The 24,602-nt window shown below is 36.1% G+C and overlaps 1 protein-coding gene across 4 annotated transcripts in view; it reads left to right on the top strand.

Annotated features, from left to right (window-relative positions):
- LOC126379783 (protein NDRG3-like) overlaps window positions 1-24,602 on the top strand; it is a 67,321-nt gene that overhangs the window by 22,946 nt on the left and 19,773 nt on the right. For all 4 annotated transcript variants that reach the window (XM_050028660.1, XM_050028659.1, XM_050028661.1 and 1 more), the window contains one exon: window positions 10,457-10,574. In XM_050028660.1, the coding sequence (XP_049884617.1) occupies window positions 10,457-10,574 (118 nt within the window). The remainder of the gene's footprint in view (window positions 1-10,456; window positions 10,575-24,602) is intronic.

Consider the following 24,602-nt stretch of genomic DNA (forward strand, 5'->3'; position numbering starts at 1 on the left):
GGTGTTACTTATAATTTTTTTTTTCTTCATTACATTTTGTTAGTACTTAGAGTACTATAACTGTATTCACATACATTAGTGTCGTAACCATAGTTCTTCTTCACTTATCTGATATTCTGTTCTTACTTTGTTTACTCAGAATGGCGGAATTCAATGCTAATATTAACTTCTTGTTGAAAGATGAACTTATTTATGAACTTTCTATTCGGAATGTAAAGGTTGACCGGGATAATACTGTTGAGCAATTACGAAAATTATTTAGACAAACTTGTAAACAAGCCCGTCGCGGCAGTATAGTTGTACCATCTGAGGGTTTTGAGAGTGATATTGATGATGAACATAAAACTTTAACATTAAAAATAAATGAAATCATCGCTTGTTTATCAAGTCCTGACAAATCTCCTTCGGCCCATCAGCGTATTCTAGGCCGTGCTCAGTATTTGCTTTTGCGGTTGTCTCGCATAGAACGTCCGGCCGATGACCTTGAAAAATTGAAAACTTCTTTATTGTTATCATTGGCTAATAATGATATCACTTCGGATTCATCTTCAGATTCCGAGCATGAATTAAACCGTCCGTCGTGTATTAACAAATATAAAACTATTATTTCTCATGAAAAGAAATATAACCTCAACTCGTTGAATTTGAAATTTAAGGGTGATTCCTGTGTTCGCGTTTTCCTGGCTCGTTTGGAGGAGCTGTGTTCGGCACGGAACATTCTTGTTGATGATATTTACACTGGTTTTACTGACTTGGTGGATGGTCCCGCTTTATGCTGGTACCGCGCCAATAAATGTCGTTTTTCTAACTATAGTGAACTGGTTTCTGCTTTGAAATCAGATTTTGATTTACCTGACTACGACTTTCGTCTTCTTGAAGAGATTCGTTCGCGAACACAAGCAAAGGATGAATCCATTGTCATATATTTGTCCATCATACTAGGTATGATGTCTCGTTTGAGTAAAGAGCTTTCTGAAAGCGATAAACTCGACATCATCTTGCGGAATATTCGTCCTGAATATAGTAGGGAAATTCGGATGATTGATGTCACTACCATCCAACAATTACAACAGATAGGTAAACGTTTGGAATTGTCAAAACATAGGATTGACAACTTTATAGAACCAAATTTCTCTAAAAATTCCGTAGCTCCGGATTTCAACTTTAAATGCAAACCTAAATCCTCTAGGGATTTTTCTAAAAATATTCCTGTCGCTTCTGTTATTCGTTCTTCGACTTGCTTTCGCTGTGGTGGAACGAATCATTCCACTAATCGGTGTAATGCATCTAAGGAAGTAGTTTGTTTTAAATGTGGTAAGAAGGGGGTAAAGACTCCTCTTTGCCCAAATTGTAATTCTCATTCTAATTCAAAAAACTAGATTGCTTAGTCTCTCTGGGATCTGAATCCTGCAGGGAGGCGATATTTAATCCTAATTCTAAAGACTTTCGCCCTTATTTAACTGTTAAAGTCTATGGTATTAAAATTTCTGGTTTACTCGACTGTGGAGCCGCTTGTTCTATTTTAGGAAACAATGCTCATAAATTCTTTAAAAATCTTGGTATCCCATTGTGTAATTTAAAGTCCCCTGTATTTTTGAAAGTGGCGAGTGGTCACGAATACATTTGCCAATTTTACATGGATATTCCTATTGAATATAACAATGAGGTTAAGCTCATTCAATTTTACATTCAACCCGAAATCAAACTTCCATTACATTTCGGAATTAATTTCTGGAAATCATTTAACTTAGCCCCAGAAGTTCTGGCGTGTCTACCTGCAATAGAGCCTGTCGATTTATACAATGTAGCAAGTGTCAAAGAAAATGGCTTGCGCAATTTAGATTCTCTTTCGGATTTTCAAAAACAAGAAATTGATAATGTTAAACAACTTTTCTCTAATATTGATTCAGAGTTAGTCGGCCTGGGTCGTACTCATTTAATAGAACATGTTATAGAAACAGGTGATGCGAAACCCATAAAACAAAAATATTATCGTATTAGTCCTGAAAAACTTAAACTTCTAGACGGCGAGTTAAACCGAATGCTCCAACATGATATTGTTGAACCATCTTTCTCTCCTTGGAATTCTCCAGTAACCATGGTACCTAAAGCCAATGGTGAAATTCGTCTGTGTTTAGATAGTAGAAGGTTAAATTCAGTGTCAAAACCTGATGCCTATCCACTGCCATATATTAATTATATTATGGACAATCTTCGCGATGCTAAATACTTGACTTCTCTTGACTTGAGTGCTGCGTATCATCAGATTCCTCTCTCTACCTCTTCGAAAGAGAAAACTGCTTTCACGGTTCCTGGCCGTGGGCTATTTCATTACAAGGTCATGTGTTTTGGTCTTGTAGGAGCCTCCGCTACTATGCAAAGGCTAATGGATAATCTTTTCTCCTCTCAATTTGATAACAAAGTGTTTTGTTTCATTGACGACATCATTATCTGTACCAGTTCTTTTGAAGAACACGTGAAAATTCTAAAAGCGGTCTATGAAAAACTAAGATTCGCTAATCTCACTATTAACGTGAAAAAGTCATTTTTCTGCCGATCAGAACTTAAATATCTCGGTTTCGTAGTTGATCGATATGGTCTTAGGACCGATCCTTCTAAAGTAGATGTTATTGCAAATTTTCCAACGCCAACTGACGCGAAGTCAGTTAAACGTTTCTTGGGAATGGCGGGTTGGTACCGTCGTTTTATCCAAAATTTCTCTCATGTTGCTAGACCTTTGTCTCGACTTACTAGTAAGAAGGTACCTTTTACATGGTCTCCGGAAGCTGAAGAAGCTTTCACCCAACTTAAATCTGCTCTTATCTCGTCACCTATTCTACAATGTCCTGATTTCTCTCAGCCATTTTACATCCATACGGATGCTTCCTCGTTTGCTATTGGTGCTGTTTTAACTCAAAGGGTCGATGGTATTGATCACCCTATCGCTTATTGTAGCAGAATATTAAACGCCCAAGAAATCAATTACTCAGCGACAGAAAGAGAACTGTTAGCTGTGATTTATTCTCTGGAGTTATACCGTCCTTATGTTGAGGGTAGCAAATGTTATATTATAACCGATCATGCCTCGTTGCAATGGTTTCAGAATCTTAGTAATCCGAGTGGTCGTCTAAATAGATGGGCATGTCGTTTGAGTCAGTTCGATTTTGATATAATTCACAGGAAAGGTAAAGAACATGTGATACCTGATGCTTTGTCTAGAATCAAGATTGACTCAATTGAAATTGATCCCTACACTATTTCTGATCCTTGGTATATTAAAGTCTTTAACGGTTGTACTAAAAATCCTCGTCGTTATCCTAATTTCTCGGTAGTAAATGGTAAACTATGTCGTTTATCTAAAAATAAATATCATCTTATTTCTCAACACGATTGGAAAATCGTTGTTCCCCGTGAAAAATATGTAGAAGTTCTTCGAAAATATCATGATGAGCCTTCTTCCGGTCATTTCGGTGTGGCTAAGACCCACAAGAAAATTTCTTCCATATATTTCTGGCCTTCCTTATTTAAAGATGTAAAATCATATGTTGACAATTGTGAGGTATGTCGTTCATACAAGCCGGTCAATACTGCTAGGCCTGGTCTGATGGGTAACCCCCGTCAAGTTACTAAACCTTGGGAGGCTATATCATGCGATATATTAGGTCCTTTCCCTTCTTCTTATTCTCGCAATCAATACTTATTCGTGGTCTCTGATTATTTCAGTAAGTATGTTCTTTTATTTCCTTTGCGTAGTGCAACTTCTAAGGCCATTGTGAAATGTCTTGAGAAACATGTTTTTCTAGTTCATGGCGTATGTCGTATCCTGTATACCGACAACGGTCCTCAATTCACTTCTAAAGAATTTAGAGATTCTTTAACTTCTTTCGGAGTACCTCATATATTCTATAATCCTCGATACCATCCTCAGTGTAATCAAACTGAACGCGTGAATCGTGATATTGTTCGTGCCATTGCTTCCCTCGTGCGTTCTGATCATCGTAAATGGGATCAGAACATTCAGGAAATCCGGTGTGCGCTCAATACTTCGGTCCACGAAAGTACAAAATATACTGCCTTTTATCTAAATCATGGTAGAGAGATGGTCATCGATGGTGCTACTTATACAAAAGATTCTTCACCTTGTGATGGGTCTACCATAGTAGTAGATACCCAAACTTTTGCTTCTCGGTTGCCCCGTATGGCGGAAGTCTTCAATAAAGTTGAATGTCACCTTAAAAAGGCATATCAACACAATGTAAAATATTATAATCTTAGGAAGCGTCCTTTGGAATTGCGGGAAGGTCAAATTATTTATAAAAGATGTTTTCCTTTGTCCAGCGCTCCCAAGCACTTTTCTGCTAAACTAGCCCCTAAGTTTGAAAAATGTGTAGTGCATAAAAAGCTAGGTAATGTAGTTTATTCATTGAAAACCTTAGAAGGTAAACCTTTGGGTTCCTTCCACATTAAAGATCTTGTTGTTCGAGGTCCTAGTGAGGAAGTTTAGGTCTTCTCTCACTTTCAAGGTTGTGTTCTAAGGACATTACCTGTTAAGTGGTCATCCCTATAGGAAGGTGATCCATTTGATGAGGTTTCCCTCGTTCGAGTAATATCCGTAGGCCTTGTTTATGCATTTGGTGTGTGTTTGATTGTCACCCAAATGACGCCAAGGATATTCACTCTTATATATAAAAAGAAGATAGATTAAGTTTTTTAAGTACTTAAGTAGTTTTTACTTGGAATAAGTTTAGTGTCATGGCCATGACTAAGTATAACGTATGCATAAGGTTTAGTCTATTATTTTAAATTTAAAAGTTAGGTAGGTGTTCCTTTGCCATGACTAAGTATAACGTATGCATAAGGTTTAGTCTATTATTTTAAATTTAAAAGTTAGGTAGGTTTTCCTTTGCCATGACTAAGTAAAACGTATGCATAAGGTTTAGTCTGTTATTTTAAATTTAAAAGTTAGGTAGGTCTTCCTTTAACTTGACTATGTTCAAGATATTTGTATGTTTATTTAAGGTTAAGCAGTGTTAGATTTAAGTCTTAGAGTTGTCGTCTGACACCACCAGGGTGTTTCTTTGATTTGTTTCAAACATATGTTGCCTATGTGCAATGTGTTTTCTTGGGAGAATCCCAAATTTTAACTCAGGTAAGCACGAGGCTAGTGCGGAATGTACTAATCTTTTCCCCTTGGGCTACATGAGATGTGTTTTTAAGTTTGATACATGGTGATCATGTTTGTTTCTTTCCATTCTTTTACCTTTGTAAGGTAAATGTACGTTCATAACAAGTTAACTCATCTGGAGTCGCTTGTTATTTCTCTTTCGTTACTAGAGTGTAGCGAAAAATTTTATTTAAAAATTTTAAATTTTTAAATAAAATTTTTCTTCCTCAACTAAAACGGAACTGTAACACGTTTTTTTTTACACTTCCCACTTGGCTGTATGGCATACAGGTGTGTGCCTACGCGCCGGGAAAAAGTTATGTTCGTTTGACATTTCGTTTACGCGATGACGATGGCAATTTAGTCCCGTCGCGATTATTTCTTTAAAGTGGTGTATAAGCCACATATATTATGAGGAAAGGATGGTGAAGTCTTCTGGTGAGTGTTTTGATGGTTATTATCGTGGAACGTTGGCAATTATGAGCTACATAATGTTCATGACAATGACCTAACCTCACGTTCTTTCTTTCAGTATAAAAACAATGGTTTAGTCCATCGACTAGGGGGAATGCTGTTATAATATCGTCCCACGTGATGTGGTGAGTGTTTTTACCTTTAATTCCGCGTCGTAACGGGGTTGACAGAGCTGTAACATGTCATTTTGTTACAGGGGTCAAAGTACACCGGCAGAGTCCAGTGTCAAAGTTCAACTAGAATGAATAAAGTCTAACTTCAAAAATCAACTTCAAGGTCTTCCTTCAGGGTCTGGTTCCCCAGCCATGACTACCATTGGTGTTCATGGTCTGCTTTTGCCGTCAGGGACAGTTCCTGCTGCGGTCATTAATGTAATTCCAATTTGGGTGTTACAACCTCTGGATACCATCTGGATATCTCTTATTCAAGGTTAATTTAACTTATTATGGATAGTGCCATTCTCTCAAGGTGTTATTCTGCTAATACATGGAGTATTTATCCTCAATATATACTCCATGCCTTTTGTCAGGACCTGCCGTCCTGACACTTTACTTATCCTCATAGGGATAAAACCTAGTTGTTTAGGAATAATACTAAGTTAAGATACCATGTTATAGTAAAAGATTTGTTTCTTAATTTACATTAGGATGTTTTGTAACCGACTGACTTCATATTGTTTTATTGTGAAATTGTTGAACCAATTATACCATTGTTAAAAGTGAAATCTTTATTATTTCCAACACCTTGGCTTTGTTTGCAATAGGAGGGGATCTTCTCTATGGCGCCCAACATTTTTAATCATATTCTCCCCCTATTCTCTGAGTTTGGTGCCTCATTCCACGCCCTGGGAAACTAATATCTCATTATAAGACAACATCTATGGTAACAACTGCCCCACGCAGTTTTAGTCGTTACAAAACAAGTTGAAGTTTTTTGCAGACGAGTCACAAGTACCTGGGAATGTCAGTTGGCTTCCGCCCAACCACATACTGCACTTAAAAAAGAGGTGTTCCAACATAAGCACCTCGACCACAGGCAAATATAAAATACTGTCTGCTCTATCAAAATACATACGTACATAATAAACTTTTGTTCAGATTGTATTGCCTAAATCTTACGTCGTTTTTAAACTTAATAACGTAACATTGAAGATTTTTTGTAGTCGTAGCCTTTCTAACAAAATATGATATGATTACGAAAGCAGAATATAAAGCGTAGGTGTGTTGTAGAGTTGGTAGAGGAAGACCTACATTGATCAAATTTGACATGTCCTTAGAAAAGATTCTGTACGATCTACTCTGAATCGTCGTGCGCGTATTTAACGATTGATGAATGTGGAGGAAGCAAGAGACGCGTATCATGATCGAAGCAAATGGAATTCCATAGTCTCTGCTTACCACGGTGGGAAATAGGCGTGAGTTTATGTATGTATGTATATTTTCTAATAAAGTATCAGGCACGAAAGCCAATGTTTATTCAATATTGATGTCGATCAATATTGTAAAATGTCGGTTATCAGTGCCTGTATCTATTGGCTGTACCTTGTAATAGTCGCATGCTACAATAATGCTGTCAGGCTACCACGTATATAATTTCGTTACATTAATCATATACCTACAATAGAACTTTAGTATTATGGCATGAAGTGGTTCACACTATGATACTCGGTACAATATATCTCTTTAACCAACATGAACTACAGTTTGGACCAAAGTACTTATAAAATTACCCGACTTTTAAAGCATCTTGTCGAACTAACTACGAAATCAATTAACTTCTTTAATTACTACTGAAACTTTACTAAATGGATTTTTTTAATGTACCTACTTCCATTTAATGTATTTGTTATTTATACACAGCGTGATGCACATTCACAATACATGTATATACATATAAAAGTCTTACAAAGGGTTAAAAAGGCTACTTATTAATTTTTTTAGGAAGATTATTTTTATATACCCAAATTTCAAAGCGCAACATTGCTTTTTAGATGAATTGCATCGATGTGGCCTTTATAGCCTTTAAATATTTGTATACTATATTTCAGAATAGTAGGTATTGAAATGACTATTTTATCACGTATTCTCACAGATTACAAGGCTTACAATACCATTAAATGTACGAAGTTTATTTTGGAGTTAAAGAAATGTACCATAAACAATAACCTACTATTTAATTTTTATGATTGTTGGCCTCCAGTGACTCTACTGTCGTAACTACTTAGTACCAATGCTTAGCGAGCAGCTTAGTCATTGTGATACAAAACAATATGTTTTATAGTCTTCTCGCACACAGCATACGCACTTATGTTTGTAATATTGTAATTTAATAAGCATATATTTTCTACCCACACACGCCTACTCATTCAACCGAAGGTTTATCGTAAATGTGGGTTGCATAGTTACGCCTACGTAGGATACGTAACTGAAAACACAAAAAAAAATCGTTAGTAGATCAAACGATGTTTTGACTGCGGTGTTATGACGACACATTGATCCGTTTGGGACCCGATTTTGGAATATCATAAATGCAAGGCGCGTGTTACCACTGGACCAACTAGGCTTCTCTTATGATGTAGTAGTAATTGTAAATAATTAAATCAGCTCTAAGACTAGTGGGGTTATGATATGAATCACATTATGCATAACCTCGTACGCTGAAGTTAACTCGCGTGTCCAGAATGTTGACTTTTCCAGACAACTATGAAGCGTAGCTTAATTATTATTAGTATCATCTCAGCTTTACTGAATCAAAGTGCAACGTGATCTGTTTGTTTTTCATGATATGAGACCTTCGACAAGTTTATCTTTGATAATTGGAACGAGGAATAAAGTTTGAACCGACTTCTATATGGATGGATATATACTGTTCGGTCATTACAGGTTACTGGAAAAATTCTTCCAAAAATTTACAAATTCGTTGTCACACTTCTCTTGTCTCACCTTGCAGCATTCAATTATGAATTATTTTGATTACATTAAAATTACAATATCAAACGCTGAGCTTCGTGCGATGTTGCCACTTTGCTGCTTCGTAATTAACGAACCTGCGTTTTGTTATTTAGCATCCTTTCTGTGGACCGACCAACCAAGGCTGAAATACATGATAATTTATTTAAGTATCTTTACATTATAATTTTACTTTTCGCGGTGAAAAATGATTGCGGTGTTTACGGAAGATAAATGTTTATAACACTTCAAATATCACATTTGGAAACAATAAAATAATAAAGAATAAAATTGTAGGCACTGACACAATTTCAAAGTAATTCCACTGAAGTGTGCTTTATTATAGAGAATTGCTCATTAGATTTCCTTCTTCAATAATGTTCTTTTTAGCTTGAAGTCATTTTAATATTCAGCGAACGCAGTTCAGCTCACTGTCTATTGTGAAACTCCCGTCTTTGTTACTATTTTACTGATTACTAAGGAGCACGTATTTTATATCAACCTGGAGCTTTATACCAGTTTCGCATACGTATAATTAAATTAAGGACGAGTTTAGCTTTCATTGCGTTTATAACAAGACCAGGTCCATATATGGGTGAATACTTTTACTTTGAATTTATAGCCTTACCAGTGATGTGCCGTTTCCGGAAATGTTCCCAAAGTGGGAATATTCCCGTTGTAAAAACTTTTTAATAGTAAGGACACTGGCAGCTTTTCCTTTCCAAATTGTTCTTTCTTGTACTCTGTTCTTATCTGCCTACAGGATAGGTAATACTCGTAAAGCTCCTTTTAAATATATTTTGCGCCTTTCTACTGCTAGGAACGTTCCCAAATGAATGTTCCCAATTCATAGGGAATGTATCATAAAATCATTTCTTTTCAAACAATAAAACTCTATTGTACTTCGGTAAGTATATCTATGCGGTATAAGCATGACGTGAATTATGAATTTTACATGAGGCGAAAGAAGTGTGCAAGGTGGATCGATAGATTGATTATTTCTGTGAGGAAATAAACTGAACAGACCTAAATAAAATCCGTTGTGTTATGATTACTGAGAAATAGTCATATGACTAGAGAAGGCGGGACGGGCAGCGGGTACGAGATCTAGGAACTGCAATATCTATTTTCCATTTAAATTCTTTGTCATTATTTTTATTTAAAAAGGAATCTTGCCATTTCAATTTAGTTACTCCCACCAACTCAGCTCAGGGTTTTGATGTTTATATTCACAAGAAAAATATACTTCTACGTGAAAAAGTACTACTTAAATAATAAGAATATAAAGTTACATGCATGACCTCGGAATAATATAAAGATTTATTTATCCTAAAATGGTAGTTCAGTGGTTAAAAATAAAAGATTTTCTTCTTCCTTTAGACGCAACAACAACAACCGGCCGTAGTTAAACTTAATACTGTTTACAACTCGTTTCTATACGTGGCTGCTAGGTGAGCTAATGCTTTGCGAACTCTACTAGTACACCGCGACCATATCAAAGTAACTTTAAGTAATAAAGTTTTATCTAATTGTTTAACAAATTCTACAAATAAAAATAATCAAAAAATACATACATTAAAACAAAAATTGCTGAACACTGATTATTAACTGAGGGTCTTAAGTCAAGACTCCATATTTGATCATGGGCTTTTTGTTAATACTTTATGATATCTTTATGGTTCATCATAACCATTAACCATCTTAGGATTTCTTGTTCAAAGCAGCTGCACGTTGTCTTCTCATTATTCGATGCTATTATTCGATGGCATGGGATTATGCGTGTACTTTATGATATCTGTGAAATTGCTTTGCGATGTGCTTTGAACTTATATGTATTGTTCGGGATTGAAGATGATTTATTTGTCGACAGATGTGTTCTTCCAACCGTTCTTCAACTTCGTGGACATGCGAGCGCTGCTGGAGCACTTTTGCGTGTACCACGTGAACGCGCCAGGCCAGGAGGAGGGCGCCCCGGTGTTACCGCAAGAGTAAGTGCTATTAGTTACCTTAGACCTTAAACTGGATACCCGTAGCGGAGCTGCGCGTTTATGTTTATAAATTTAAGTGTTCTTGGTCGCGGAACAGAGTAGTGCACTCGCCGCCGCTGCTGCTGTCATCTAGTTTGCAGCCTTACCTAGTTACGACACGCATAGCTTCAATTGTCAATGTCGATCAAATATCACACGGATTACATCTATCGAGTATATCGCGTAGCACTGTGACTACGGACTCTTAGTAATTTTCTAATGTACCCTTACTATAGCCAACTAAAGTCCAAATCGACTACTTTTCATATCATTTAATTGTGAAGAAATGTTTCTTGGCTATTTTGCAATCTAGTAATTTTATTCGAGTTTGTAGGTTCGTTAGTTTATCTTTTTATTTCAATGTGTTTGTATTTGTTCTTCCAACGTTTAATATACCTAATATATAATAACAGATCTAGATTAGTTGAACAGAATAACAGAACTATGTTTTCCCTGATTGTAAATGTTGACGTCAACTGGTTCTGATAGCTGCCAAACCTTGCCACTTAATTTGCGCCCGGATTTCAATTAAACTGTTGTTGGTTATACTATGTAGGACGAAGCGTTTCTAAACGTTGATATTAACTAGCGTAATAATATTGCTTGACAATGTACTGGTTAAATATGTTAATTGGATTGACACGGTGTAATATCCATTATGATTGTTAACTTTATTACTAAATTACTTGAAAGGACTATTATAACTAGGTACAAAGTAGGTACCTACTGCGGCTAGCATTCGCTACATACTGAACAAGAACGAAGTCAACATATTGTGTTATGCTTTCTTATCCGATTTATGCGGGAAATCTCAGTTTCATAGAATTTTAGAGTTGTAACCGGAGTAGATCTTTGTTCTCCTTGTACGTTTATCTCGTCAGCTCCCCGAGACACGCTCGCCTCTAGTTTGCTGTACACGCGGTATCTCATTCGCAGAATACCTCATTTTGTTCGCTATTCCCATACATCCCCGCTAACTCACTCGCAAGTTATTTGAAATCCGGTGCGTTGACACGAGCGCAAACTCTTTTGTATACTATAATGTTGGTATCTCGTTGGTACGAGTATCTTCATACGTATGTTAGTATGTTAGTGACATCGTAACGAAAACTTTGAGGGCTGATTGAGACCATGATTCTGAGTTCATATCAAGTGAAATTTTAGATCGCAAAAGTATAGAATTGAAAATAATTTAAAAAACTAAAAATAATTCATTAATTTTGTAACGGAAAATTCCACTAGATATTAACTCCGAATCATGGTCTGAATCATCCCCCTCAGTGTTCGTTACGATGTCACTAACACTCTGTATAATATTATTATCTGATGGTGATGAAGTATTCTGAAAAAGAATTGGGTAGAAAACTGGGTCAGAGATAAATTATAAAATGCTAATCTAAAAATATAAATTCACCTAGACTGAAATGACCAAAAGCAATCTCACTTTAACCGACTTAAAAAAGAAGAAGGCTCTCAATTCCACGTGTGTGTTTTATACTCATTTAATAAGACTTTTAATAATCATTACTTGACTATGAGAATCTGACGTTTCACAATGTTTTGTCAATATAAATTCACTCACGCCCGCACTTGTATGGGGTAAACAGAGTCACAATTCGACAGACGACTACTTACAGACTCTCGTAGTATCATCTCCTTCTAGATGGATGATGATTTAATTAGGACGGGGTCCTAAGCAGCATAGATGTATGATTTTAATACCGTTACCAGCAATGCGTGAAACATATCGTTTCTACAATAGTAGGTTTTTATTTTTTCTATTGTATCGATAACAAAACTTGAGACATCTTAGAACGGATAGGATTTCACGTCTTTCTTGAAATACAAACGTCTAACACTATTGACGGCATGTACTACCCGAGTAGAAAAGAGGGAAGGACTTTGAAGATGAAATCTAACGGCTAGTGAACCCATTCAATTCGTTTTCACAAAGCAAGAAAATACAATAATATCTCTATCCTACTTTAGATATTGAAAAATCTTCCTACTTTAGCTAGGGATGCTGGGATTATAATAAAAGATATCTATTTGTTCAACCATTGTTGCTACATTACATCGCAGTTGAAGCCGTATTTAATATCCTCAGCCAATCATGTCCATTTTATACCCACGCACTATGTACGTATACCGTTCGACACAAACACAAGACGTGCAAACAGAAACACATACCGCCTGAAACGACGTTATTTTACTGTCTTCGTTTTTCCATTTTCGTTGCTGATTCCTTAAAACCAGTCTACCGAGCTCGGCTTCTAGCTCAAACTAATAAATTTTATATAAAGCTCACAGAACAGTAGGTAATATTACATTGCGATATGCAATGATCTGCTTTTAACACATTTGAAAAGTAAATTTTCCCGTTTCTTTTAGAATACCTATTCTATTTTCCAGCGTAAAACAACGATAAAGCAAACTATTAAAGTAATGGAGTTACGGGGAACGCACACGTTATGCTGTAATGTCATAGACGTAGCTTGTCATCTGTATAATACATACGAGGGCATTACTTCCAGGTCAGGGCCCCTGGAAGATTTAGTTTTTATTCGTGGACGAGGGCGTAGCGCCGGCGTCGTCCTAACGCGTCGGTCATAATGAACGTGAGCAACGCAGTAAGTTTAAACAGGTCGTAAATTGAGGGCATTCCTCATAGTGCGGTCGCCCCTGTGCTCGCAAACTATGTAGGTAATGCCAGCCCACCGTCTTAAGCTAGCGTACCAAATACTTTAAACTCCAGGACTGTAGCGCTAAACTTTAGGCGTGATAACTGAGAATCCTATCCTAAACTCTACCTAAACACGCATTGTCAGTAATTATATTTCTCTAGTACAGATTATACCTAGATTATACCTACTACCCTCAATAATTACCCTCAGTATTTTTTTGGTTGGTAGTATTACTTCTGCATTGTCTAAGTACAGACACAAATAAACAACAACACTAAGTACGCAGGTGGTCGGATAGACGGCAGGATGTGAAGCGATTACTTCGCAGAAATAGCTAAATATACTATATTAGTAACCTTTGGTTATTTCACTCGGTTTTTTTTAATTTGAATGCTATTCGCGGAATTTAATACCCGACATGTGTAGGTGTAGAGCGCAAACAATTCAGCTGTGCATTTCAAAGGATTCCTACAAATGGGAATAATAAAATGTCGGGAAAACCGGCATACTGTTCTAAAATTTGATTTAATTAAACGATTTTATATGTAGAGCAAGTCATGCGATTGGACATGATAGATAATTTACTTGGTTACATTTTTAAGTCTAGAAATGAGATAAAGCGCCGTAATCTTTTGATATACAAGAAGTGATTACTAGCTCAGACGGTCTTCCCCATATAGATCTTACTGAAAAATATTAAAAAGGTACGTAAATAGATATACAATAAATCGATATACAATACAAATAATTTTCATAGTTTTTACAATCCTTTTGATGAATTTTATCCCACTATTTGAAACTTCAATGTACCAATACCAAGCAGATGGCATGCCACGTAATTAATGACATGAATTAATACGAGTACTTAAGTGTGTTTTGGTGCGTCTACGCAGTCCAAATCTGTTATGAATTTAATATGCTTCATGTAAAATTGCAATCTAATGTTTTGATTATTGAATTACTAAGTAGCATAGAGCAACACGGACCTCCGCGGCTAAGTAGTGTATAACTAAATATGTGTTCATTAACACTTACTGTCTCTATTAAGGGAAGACACTGTGCTGGAAGCTCGCGACCTATTTCCCAATTGAAATAGCTAACGAACTAGGTTGCCGCATTAGTGACGTAATGACCTATTACACAATTGTACGAGGTTCTATCGTTTAATGACAGAATGACTGCGACGTAGCTGATGACATTACCATGTTAGTGATCACTCTCATGTAAATACCGATAAGATGATCTTATCAAAGCCTCTTCTAGTACAGAGCCGCACTCTAACAACTAACTTCTTTAAATAGTCTGGGCGTGAGATGGGAAATAATAGGTCGCTATGAGATAAGGGGGAGACACGGATGAATGAATAAAAAAGTATATGAAGCCGAGAGGATATCAAACTTATTTAAGAGGTCACTTGGGCCGAAGAAAGAGATTCTTCAATTGTAGTCAATTTCTTGATCGCCAATAATTGGTTGGTAGTATGATGTTCTTAACGCCAATAGCGATAAGCCCTGATTGAAGGAAGTCGTCGACCACGCCGGCGGGGTCAGTATCGGGATCTTGAAGTGTTTGGTGTCGCGAACTGATTAGCTGCCATGGCTAGAGTAATCGGGTCGTCGGTGTCGTATATTATCACTATTGGTCTCAGTTCAGCCGCTTCTCCGATGTAATCCTCTCAAACAATTACCCGAGCTTCCTAAGGTTGCGATCCCCACTTGTCCAGCCAAATAGCAAATGCGACTTCCGCTTATTCGAGTTTGATAATACAAAAGAAAATCTCTAGAGGATTTTCGAAGAAATCCATGGACAAACATACATATATATATATAATATTTATATCTGCAGCTTTTCGGCAACACTATGAAACGTTCATATATTGGTTTCCAATCAAATTGGTACATGTTCAATTATTCGTCGACAGCAGATTACTCGTAGATATATTGTAGCTGTTGTATTACATTGTCGTCGACACTGGCTAGACGAACTTCATCGACAAACTCGCGTCTGGCGGTAGAGTTTTATCTACAGGAATAGAAGTTTTACATACATATGCCCTAAAAGTAAAAACAACTTTCTTCTAACGTCACACTTGCCTACTGATCATATCACTGGTCCATCAATTGGAAGGAGTAAGAGTATTATAATGTCGGTTCACGTCAGCTGGAATACCAAAAAGTACTTAATCAAATAGCCCTCGAATTTCTCAAGTGTACATTGTACCTTCCACGAGAAACCAATGTTTACAAATCCCCACTTAATTTCCGCTTCTACTTTATAAACAAACAAACACGAGTTTGTAAAGCCTACACCAATATTATGACATTTTGTATAAAACTTTTTAAAAGGGAATATGCTACGACAGGAAACTTGGTCGCGGAATGTGAGTTTAGTGCAAGTTACAAACACGTTGCGGGCTTTGATGTTTGGAAATGGAAATGATGAAATCTCCACTACGTGTTAGATTAATTACGGGCGTACCGTTAATTTCATGGATATGTGTGCGTGCGTGTCTGTCCTCATTAGGATTGTAAGCTATATTACTGTGTATATGAGGCTAAAAAACGCAATAGGGCCCGGTCCAACAGTCTTCTAGAGGTTCATAGTTAGCATAAATGTGTACGGTGACTAGCAACTACAACCCTAAAAAGTACTATTCTAAATATATTTCAAGAAACTAATGAATTTCGAAATTGTTTTCAAATTCATGTTTCGTTCTTAAATTATTATAAGATAAAAACCGGACCTGTCAAATCTTCAGGTTAGGTAAGCGGGCCCTGTGATAGTGGAATAACATAAAAGGTAGATGGTTGTGACATACACATTATTGCTCAGGAGCGATTTTGAATTTTTGATGTTCTATAGCAACTTATTCCAGGTAACCAATACTTACTACGAAGAAGTTCAGACTTCGAGTTAACTTTATCGCATTGTTAATTAACAAGTATTTTTATACATTAAGTACCTGTCCAAGGTTACAGAGATTTTACTTCACCGCATAGAGAATGTGGTTGCATTGACTAACATAATATTACTTCATGTTTAATGGCAGTTATTTTCTACGCCGAATTTCGTACGGTAAATGTTTCGTATAAAAATTTATTCAAAAGTCTAATAAGCTAGTGTTATAAAATAGAAAACATGTATCTAATGTGAATTTCATTTCATTTCAATGTGAGAGGACCTAGGATTCCTATGAAAGTCTGATACAAAATTTCCGTTGTCCGGTTTCCACTTAAGGTGGTAGTTTTAAAGGGGTTGTTCTTCTTTTTTATCGACAATGATCTGTCCTTCGTTCTGCTTCTGATAAGTTATGTTTTAGAATTTTATTTCATGTTTTGATTGTCCAAAAATATAGTTATCTTATTATACTCAAAATACAAGCAAAATACTAATCGGTTCCTCAATTAGTTATTAACGTAGCTTGATCGTTTTTCACAAAATTATGTGACAGAGTGGTAAATTGAAATGCTGTCTCCGATGAAAAGGGCCACTCTGTCACAATATTTTTTGGAATGCGCCTGCAAAGAAAAGTATGTTACCAAGATAAAGAGAACCACTAAATAGTCCTCTACACACACATCTTTATATGATGTTTTAAAATATTTATTGCCGTTATAATTTTAAAGATGTTAAATCCGATAAATCGAGAAAATGTCTTTTTATTGTCGATAAAAAAGAAGAACGACCCAAAGGCGGTTAGATGCCTACATTATGAAACATTGTTAAAATAGTTACGTGATGTAAGTTTTGTACTTTCTTTCATAGTTAGCCATTTTGGCCTGTGTCCTTGCGAACGCGAGTGAGTCGGGGCGCACGACTTGTATTGATTTTTTTGAACGGCACCCTCCAGCGGCGACGTTCAAGTAATACCATTTGAATAATGCCGTCTTACCTCGCCATTACTCTATTTTTAATTTCGCCGTAAAAAATAGACTCCTAAAATTATACTGTATGTAGACCCCTAACTATCATAAACAATAATTCATAAGTCTAAAATATTTAATGTACGTACTGATCAACTTAAAATTCAAACATCTAATTATGGTAACGAAGCTAATTACCTACTTTAGCTTTCTTCCAGGTGCATGAAAACTTTTATATGAGATGTCAAACAAAAATCAAACATACCTCGTTCTACTCTAACTCTCTAAATATTCATTTTATTAAAAGCGCAATTAACAAGATTTTCTGACGACCCAATACCGGTTGGCATTCAAAAACTAAATTACCCATTTTTTCAAGTCCAGCCCACAGCGTGCCAGCGTGTACAGATGTTTTATATAAACACGCCTGGGAAAATTTATAACAAACATTTTTTTTGTTCCATAATTCAAAAAGTTTCGACACAGGATTCTCCCCGAAATCATTTCGACGTTAATGATTCCATCCTTCTAGTTTTATAACTTACAACGAATTTTGTAGAATGTTGATTTTGGCTAGGGAATAGCGTGTGACGGGCGGGACTTCATTTTAAAAGCTATTACGGTACGGGACACTAATTGCTCAAGTAAGATTACATTCAGCATAGTTTTCCACTATGGTATGCCTATACTATATATTCCATGCATTGAAGATTTAAAGATTAGGCTGTGTGACTGACTGAAGGACAGACAAAAGACAGACTGGACGAACTTGTAAGATTCCTTATTACCTGATAACTAGAAACGGAAGCCTTCTTTATATTTTTTTCACTATCCAAACCTAGCAACAATAACAACCCAGAAAACACGAGACGAGTATTGTTAAATTATATTCAGCAACACTTTCACATCTATAGTATAAAAAAAAAAACTCGTAACAATTTCGTACGAAACTAGGAAATGTGCCCTATTTAACCTATTACTATTATATTTCATATGACGTTGATTTGTATGTTATCTGCTGAAATCCGTTCAAAGGACACACATACATGTTTCAAAGAACTTTGTAGTAAATATTCTTTGTAGATTTCTTTTGAGATGTCCCCAATTAATCTATATACCGTGGTAAACTTGGGCTTTATTCCCAAACTTCCAGCTTTTCTTCTTGGAATTCGTTGCTATAGTACATTATACACAATAATTATAACTTTTACCTCTACTCGATCCTATTACTTCCGCATCACTGCGACAAATCGATCTGGTTAATAAAACTTTTTTCTTCAAAGACTCGTAATGTCAATTTAAAAATAAAAATATATACTTGCTATACTTAAACTACTAGATGTCATCATTTGGTTTTAAAAACCTTTCTATACTTACCTACTGACGTAGTTAACTAGAGTAGCGAGGTGCTGGAATGGCAGTGAGTATTAATTAAAAATGTTTTATCAACTTGCTGGCCCGGCACACCGGCGAACTGAAAGTTATGACACGGCCACGTTATAATCCGCTGAATTAAACCCGGAAACGGGGCCATTGCATATAAACTGTCTGATTGTTTCCCGAAACGATTAAGCATGCGGCAGTTTGCATACAACTTTCCGCTAAATGAAATAACTAGGTACATAGATTATCCGCCTGTCTGTGCACTCATATAACACAGCACTCACTGTGTTGTTATGAGCATTTAACAGTTCCTTTTTATTTTATCTTCATCCATGTGCCGTAAATCCTCTATAATTTAGAAATCTTGACGTTTTGCCCTTCGATCAAGTTTATTTCAACAAGATCTGAAAAAAAATACACGGAAATATCTAATAATTTGTTTCTAACACATCAGTTACTCAAGCCTGTCTGCCTGTTGTTCTCTCTGATCTAATTAGCGTAGATACATAAAGTGACGTAAATAATGTTCTTCTAAGGCCGCGTCTGTACATTACATAATGTAGACTAAAGATGTGTAACTAATACTAAATTAATCATAGCATACTACTTACTTAGTAACGATAATGCTCGGGTCTTACACGATATTATAAGTAAATACCTCAGCATATCTTAGTGGCGTGAGTAAAGCGAGGATTAGATATGCAAATACGTTGCACAACGTTATATTTTTCATACATGATTCCTATAGGTATCTATAGTCTAACCATTATGAAGCGCATTCGTAATATTACATACGTATATATGATTATTATGGTTACTTGCTTACACCATAAACCTTGCGGGGTAGATAATGTGGATGAACCCCCTACCTCGACAAACTACATCATTCGCTTTTTGGAATGCGTAAGAGATCTAAAATGCTACATCAACAACAGCGCAATGAAGAGTTACACTTTTTCGAGCACTCGGTTTTATTAAAAGTCATCCTGCATTGTAAGGTAAGATTGCATACATCTTTAGACGTATGATTTAAGTCGACAAGAGACGAGTTATGGCTTTGATGTGTAACTGGGTCTGATTACTAAATAAAGACAGATCTAAAACTAACAGAAAACTTTTTCTTTTTTCTATTTTACCTATTACTCCGTGCTTCGGAAGGCACGTTAAACCGTTGGTCCCGGCTGCATTAGCAGTCGTTAATAACCACCAATCCGCACTGGGCCCGCGTGGTGGTTTAAGGCCCGATCTCCCTATCCATCCATAGGGAAGGCCCGTGCCCCAGCAGCGGGGACGTTAATGGGCTGATGATGATGATGATGATGTCCTATTACATATTATTATAGTTTATATATAGTTATAGTTTTACTTATTTACGAATTTTAATCAAGAAAACGTAATAATAAGTACGTTTTATCACGTTTTTCTGTGACGCGTCACAGTGTCCTTTTTCATACAAATTCCATAGTAATTTCGTGTTTTGACGTTTAAAAAGTAACTGATTTGACTAGTCGGGTGAGACCATAAGTATTACGTATATACATAAGTATTACGTTTCGGTGTGGTTTTATTGGAACATCGAACTGTTGGTACGATACGAAACCACAACGCGACTAGTTAGTTGGTCGTGCAAATTAGAACTATCGTCAAAGGCTTATACAAACATTAGTCGCTGGCAACTACCGCTAAATAATTTACAACCTTGCTGAAAGCAAACGCACATTATTATTACTGCAAATAAGTCATAAGGCTTAACGGGAATTACAAAATATGTTCAAAATATTATATTTCGTATTGTCAATTATTACTACTTACCTCAATTACGGGATTTACGGCCGTGAATTTATGTAGTAGCGTATCAGTTATTACGGACGATAGAAAGGTCATTTTTGCCATTGCAAAACATTTCGCTTAAAACGGATAATCCTTTCAAACTTTGTTATAAATTGGATAAATGTAGGCATTACCCTCGTACGTACTATACAGTAATTAATCAGTGACTTCTTAATTAGATAAGACTTCAAAACCACACTTGTATGTGGGTATATTAAATAGAAAAGTACTGTTGACAATTACCGTTATTCTAAACTGTAAGTACTCTTCTTGTAGGTATATTTTTAAGTGGAAACCTAACAGTTAGGAACCGTCATTAAGTCGGCATGTCAGTGGTCTGAAGCGGGTCAGTTGCAGGTCGACTTGCGGTCACACGATTCACTATCGCATTCGCCTGTCCATTGTATGGTAAACCGAAAATCATTTACACTTTAAACTAAAGTTAAATTTGTATTACTTTAATCTTCTTCTATCGTGTGGGTTGTGAGGTGGAGTACCAACCTCATCAACCCTACTGTCAGGGTTACTATTGCGCCGTCAAAGGTCCCTGACATCGTGATCGTGTAACGACTACTTACTTACATCAGTAAGTAGTAACCGGGACCAACGGCTTAACGTGCCTTCCGACGCACGGATCATCTTACTTTCGGACAATCAGGTGATCAGGCTGTAATGTCCTAACCAAACTAGGGACCAGAAAGTATTTTTTGTGTATTACTTTAATAATATCTATTTACTTTTATCATTATATATATATTCAGTAGAACAGCGTGGTGGTAGTATGCTCCATACCCTCTACGATTGATTGACCTGTGCCCAGCAGTTTCTTTCATTCTGTGTAAATGGTTAACGTTTCGTATTGGTCGACTTTGACAAAGAGACCGCATGATTTCCTCGGGGCGCTAACGGCAAGCATTAATTAGTGACCCACTTTCTTTTCCCGGAACAGATACAAAGCTGTGAACTTGAAACAGCCTGGAAATGAGAGAAAAAAAATTCTTTTGAAGTTTAGAAAAACGTTTAGCATCTTTTTTCTCTTATAATTAGAATTCTTATTTAAACATACTTTAGTTTAACACCCAAGAGCGTTTTAAAGTAAAATATATTATGCTTTCGATCGCAGTATTTTGTACCTATTTTTAATCTCTTCTCGAATAATTACTTCGTTTGGTGTTAAGGTAGTATAATGTCCTTTGAAAGTGACCCCGAACTCATCGACATGGAATAAGCTTGGACACCGTACTTAGGGACTTGGTGTCCTTTAAAGGTGTGCGATATTCGTAAAGGTCTGTGACGGGACGATACATTAAACTACCCGCGACGTCGTACTCGTGGACTTCAGCTATATCGAGCACTAAGCAAATTCGTCACTCTCTGGAAAATACTCATAACCTTATCTTTGGAAGTCTCTCGTCGCTAGGTTTAAATTTTCATCTAAATAGGCCTAGGGTTTTAAGCGTGATGGGATAACAGAACTACTTTCGCTTTTATGATTTTCGTATTAAGACATTCCATACCGTTGGAAGAAAAACGTTCTATATAATTTTAAAGGTATTCAAAACACAAAGTTTGAACTTTGAACTTTGTTTGATAAAACTAACATTTAACTTCGAGGTTCTGTGTTTAATATAAGCTTTTGGATACCATAGAAACTTTTTTTTAGTAGATGATTTAATTTCAAAAAATCTGTGTTCTATGTGCAACTGTGCTTTTCGGAACAAAGTGGCAAAGTATATAATCCACACATTACTACGCGTTTATATGTAAATGTCTATATACATTCTTTCAAGGACCCTATTTGTGTAACTGCATAAAACAGAACTCTGAATCACACTATCAGTCAGTTAGGATTTGATTTAGTATACGTATGAATATTCCGATGAACGGTGAATCATGTTGCCAACTGGTTAAAAGAACGCTCACTCGGCAGACTGGTCAGGTCCATCTAATGACTCGTATTCATTTCCTCTGCGTAATGGCCGCCCATTAGCTAGTTTGTCTGGGCACGGGAAGCCCACGAGCCCACGACAGCCGCAATCTGCCCGCGACAGCGTTGCTTATTTACATACTACATGTCTGTGCTCTCCGATAAATTAAAACGTCCGTTACTTGCACTCAATGTTTCGACACCTAATATGACTAAGAATTATAATTAATGGTTACAATAAAAATCAAATCGATCAACAATTCGCAATCTTATCTAAATGAAATTAAAAATATTTAACTTTAAAATAATACGTTACACGAATGTAATTGTTTCGGCTTGAAATGTTTCACAGCTAATAAACGTAGAGAAAAACGTTTTAATTTACTCAAGGATGTGCAGCAACAGGTTAGCTCTATTTAGCTGAGTAGATAATTAAATAGGCGAGTGAAATTCAGTGTATCCATTATCGAGCATAATTGCCTTTACAGAATGTGCAGTGAGTGACATAATGCAACCACAGACCAATAATAGATTACCTCCAGTGTAATCCTTGTTTGACAGCAAATTAATCATGTTCTCAAATACAAAACTTCACAAAGATAATCAGTACAAATCCAATATTGTCTGCACGAGCAAGGAGATTATATTAATTTGATCGGCCACTTAAATCTGATTAATGCTTTTATTGTAGCTTGTTATTTGTTTCTTTGCTGGGCCTCCCTGTGACTGTCGTGTACATCGCCCTGTCATGTCTCTAGGAAAGGAAAAACTATAGGATCTTTATTTTGGCCATTTTTTGGTATATAAAATCAGTTTAACACCTGCCATTGCTGCGCTACATGTCGATGGCAAACTTTGAAATTGGTCTTTTGATGTTCAAATTATGTTGCATTTGTGTTTAGTATACAAAATAATTATAGGTTATCATGTAAAAAACATAATCTGTAGTCGCGTAAAAAATATTGTATGATACTTAATTTTCCTTGAACTTTGGTAATCATTACAGACTATCGCAAGTGCGTAGCACTAATTTATTAAGGATAAGCTTCCATATTCTAAGAGGGTAGCTCACTCACTCTTATGGCTGTATTGTTACGCTTATGCCCGCTGCTGACACGTTAGTGTCGTATTGTGTCCCAAACGGCGACCTCGTTCGAATCTTGGCAGAGACTCATGTATAATTTGCAGCATAACCGTCATAATATGTGCACTTATTTCAAATAGGTATATTTTTTCAAATGATAAGTGGATTGGCGGGTTTACAGATTGCAGAGCAGAATGCATCAGTTATGTTTACGACTGCAGTGACTGCATATACGCAAGACACACCGATGTCGACTATTACGACATTCTTGGTATTATAGACGACTGAACGCCTTATTTTAATTTATTCCCAGTCGAATAGAGATAGTATTGTAATTATAATCTGTCAGATTTCAATACTCACTTGTTCCCGACAACTCCACGCGCGAAAACGAAGTGTAATTATATTAGTACAAAATACAAGGCAATCATATTTTCAAGGATGGATATTGTTACAATATAATTTGTTTTCCAATAGTTCAAGTTAACAAATTCAACCGAACAAGTTTAACTTTGTTTACAGTCGCGTTGCTAGGACGCAAATCACTGCATTAAGTCTTGTGCATTATTGTCACGTAATCACACGAAAACGTGACTAGAAAATCATAAGCTTTCATAAAATATGGACATATTACGCAGATTTATTCCAACGTTATTATAGGATCCACTTATCTCATAATCTTTTACTCCCGTTGAGAAGAATCTACAAATGAAAGTACAATACAGTAACCGTATGAAAGATAATAGGTAACGTTTACCCAAGCTATATAAAGGATTCAACTTGGCGTTACATTAAAACTTTTTATTAAGCTTGACGCGTTAAAAGTTAAAATTTGCTCTTTAATTCTTGTAAAGCTTGTTTAATTTATATACAGTCATGAGCAATATAATGTACCCACTTTAGGACTCTGTTGCACTAACATATTTGACATTTAGTGAGACTTACAGTTCAATTTGTCAAAAAAGTTAATGTGACATGGTACCCAAGTGTATACATATTAATGCTCGTGACCGTACATACGATAGCTTTTAACATGAGTGTATTTTGTTGAAATTAATGATTACGTTATTGTATTGATCGGAAATCTATTAAATAATTGTCTGGTTCATTAAGACCGTGGTTCTCATTATGATAATTTAATAAAACAGGTACCTATAATTCCTCGTTTGTATGAAATAAGAGCTGCGTTAATAGAAAATATACTCGTAGCAATCGTGA

This window comes from Pectinophora gossypiella, chromosome Z, assembly GCF_024362695.1.
Source record: "Pectinophora gossypiella chromosome Z, ilPecGoss1.1, whole genome shotgun sequence".
NCBI classification, from domain to species: domain Eukaryota; kingdom Metazoa; phylum Arthropoda; class Insecta; order Lepidoptera; family Gelechiidae; genus Pectinophora; species Pectinophora gossypiella.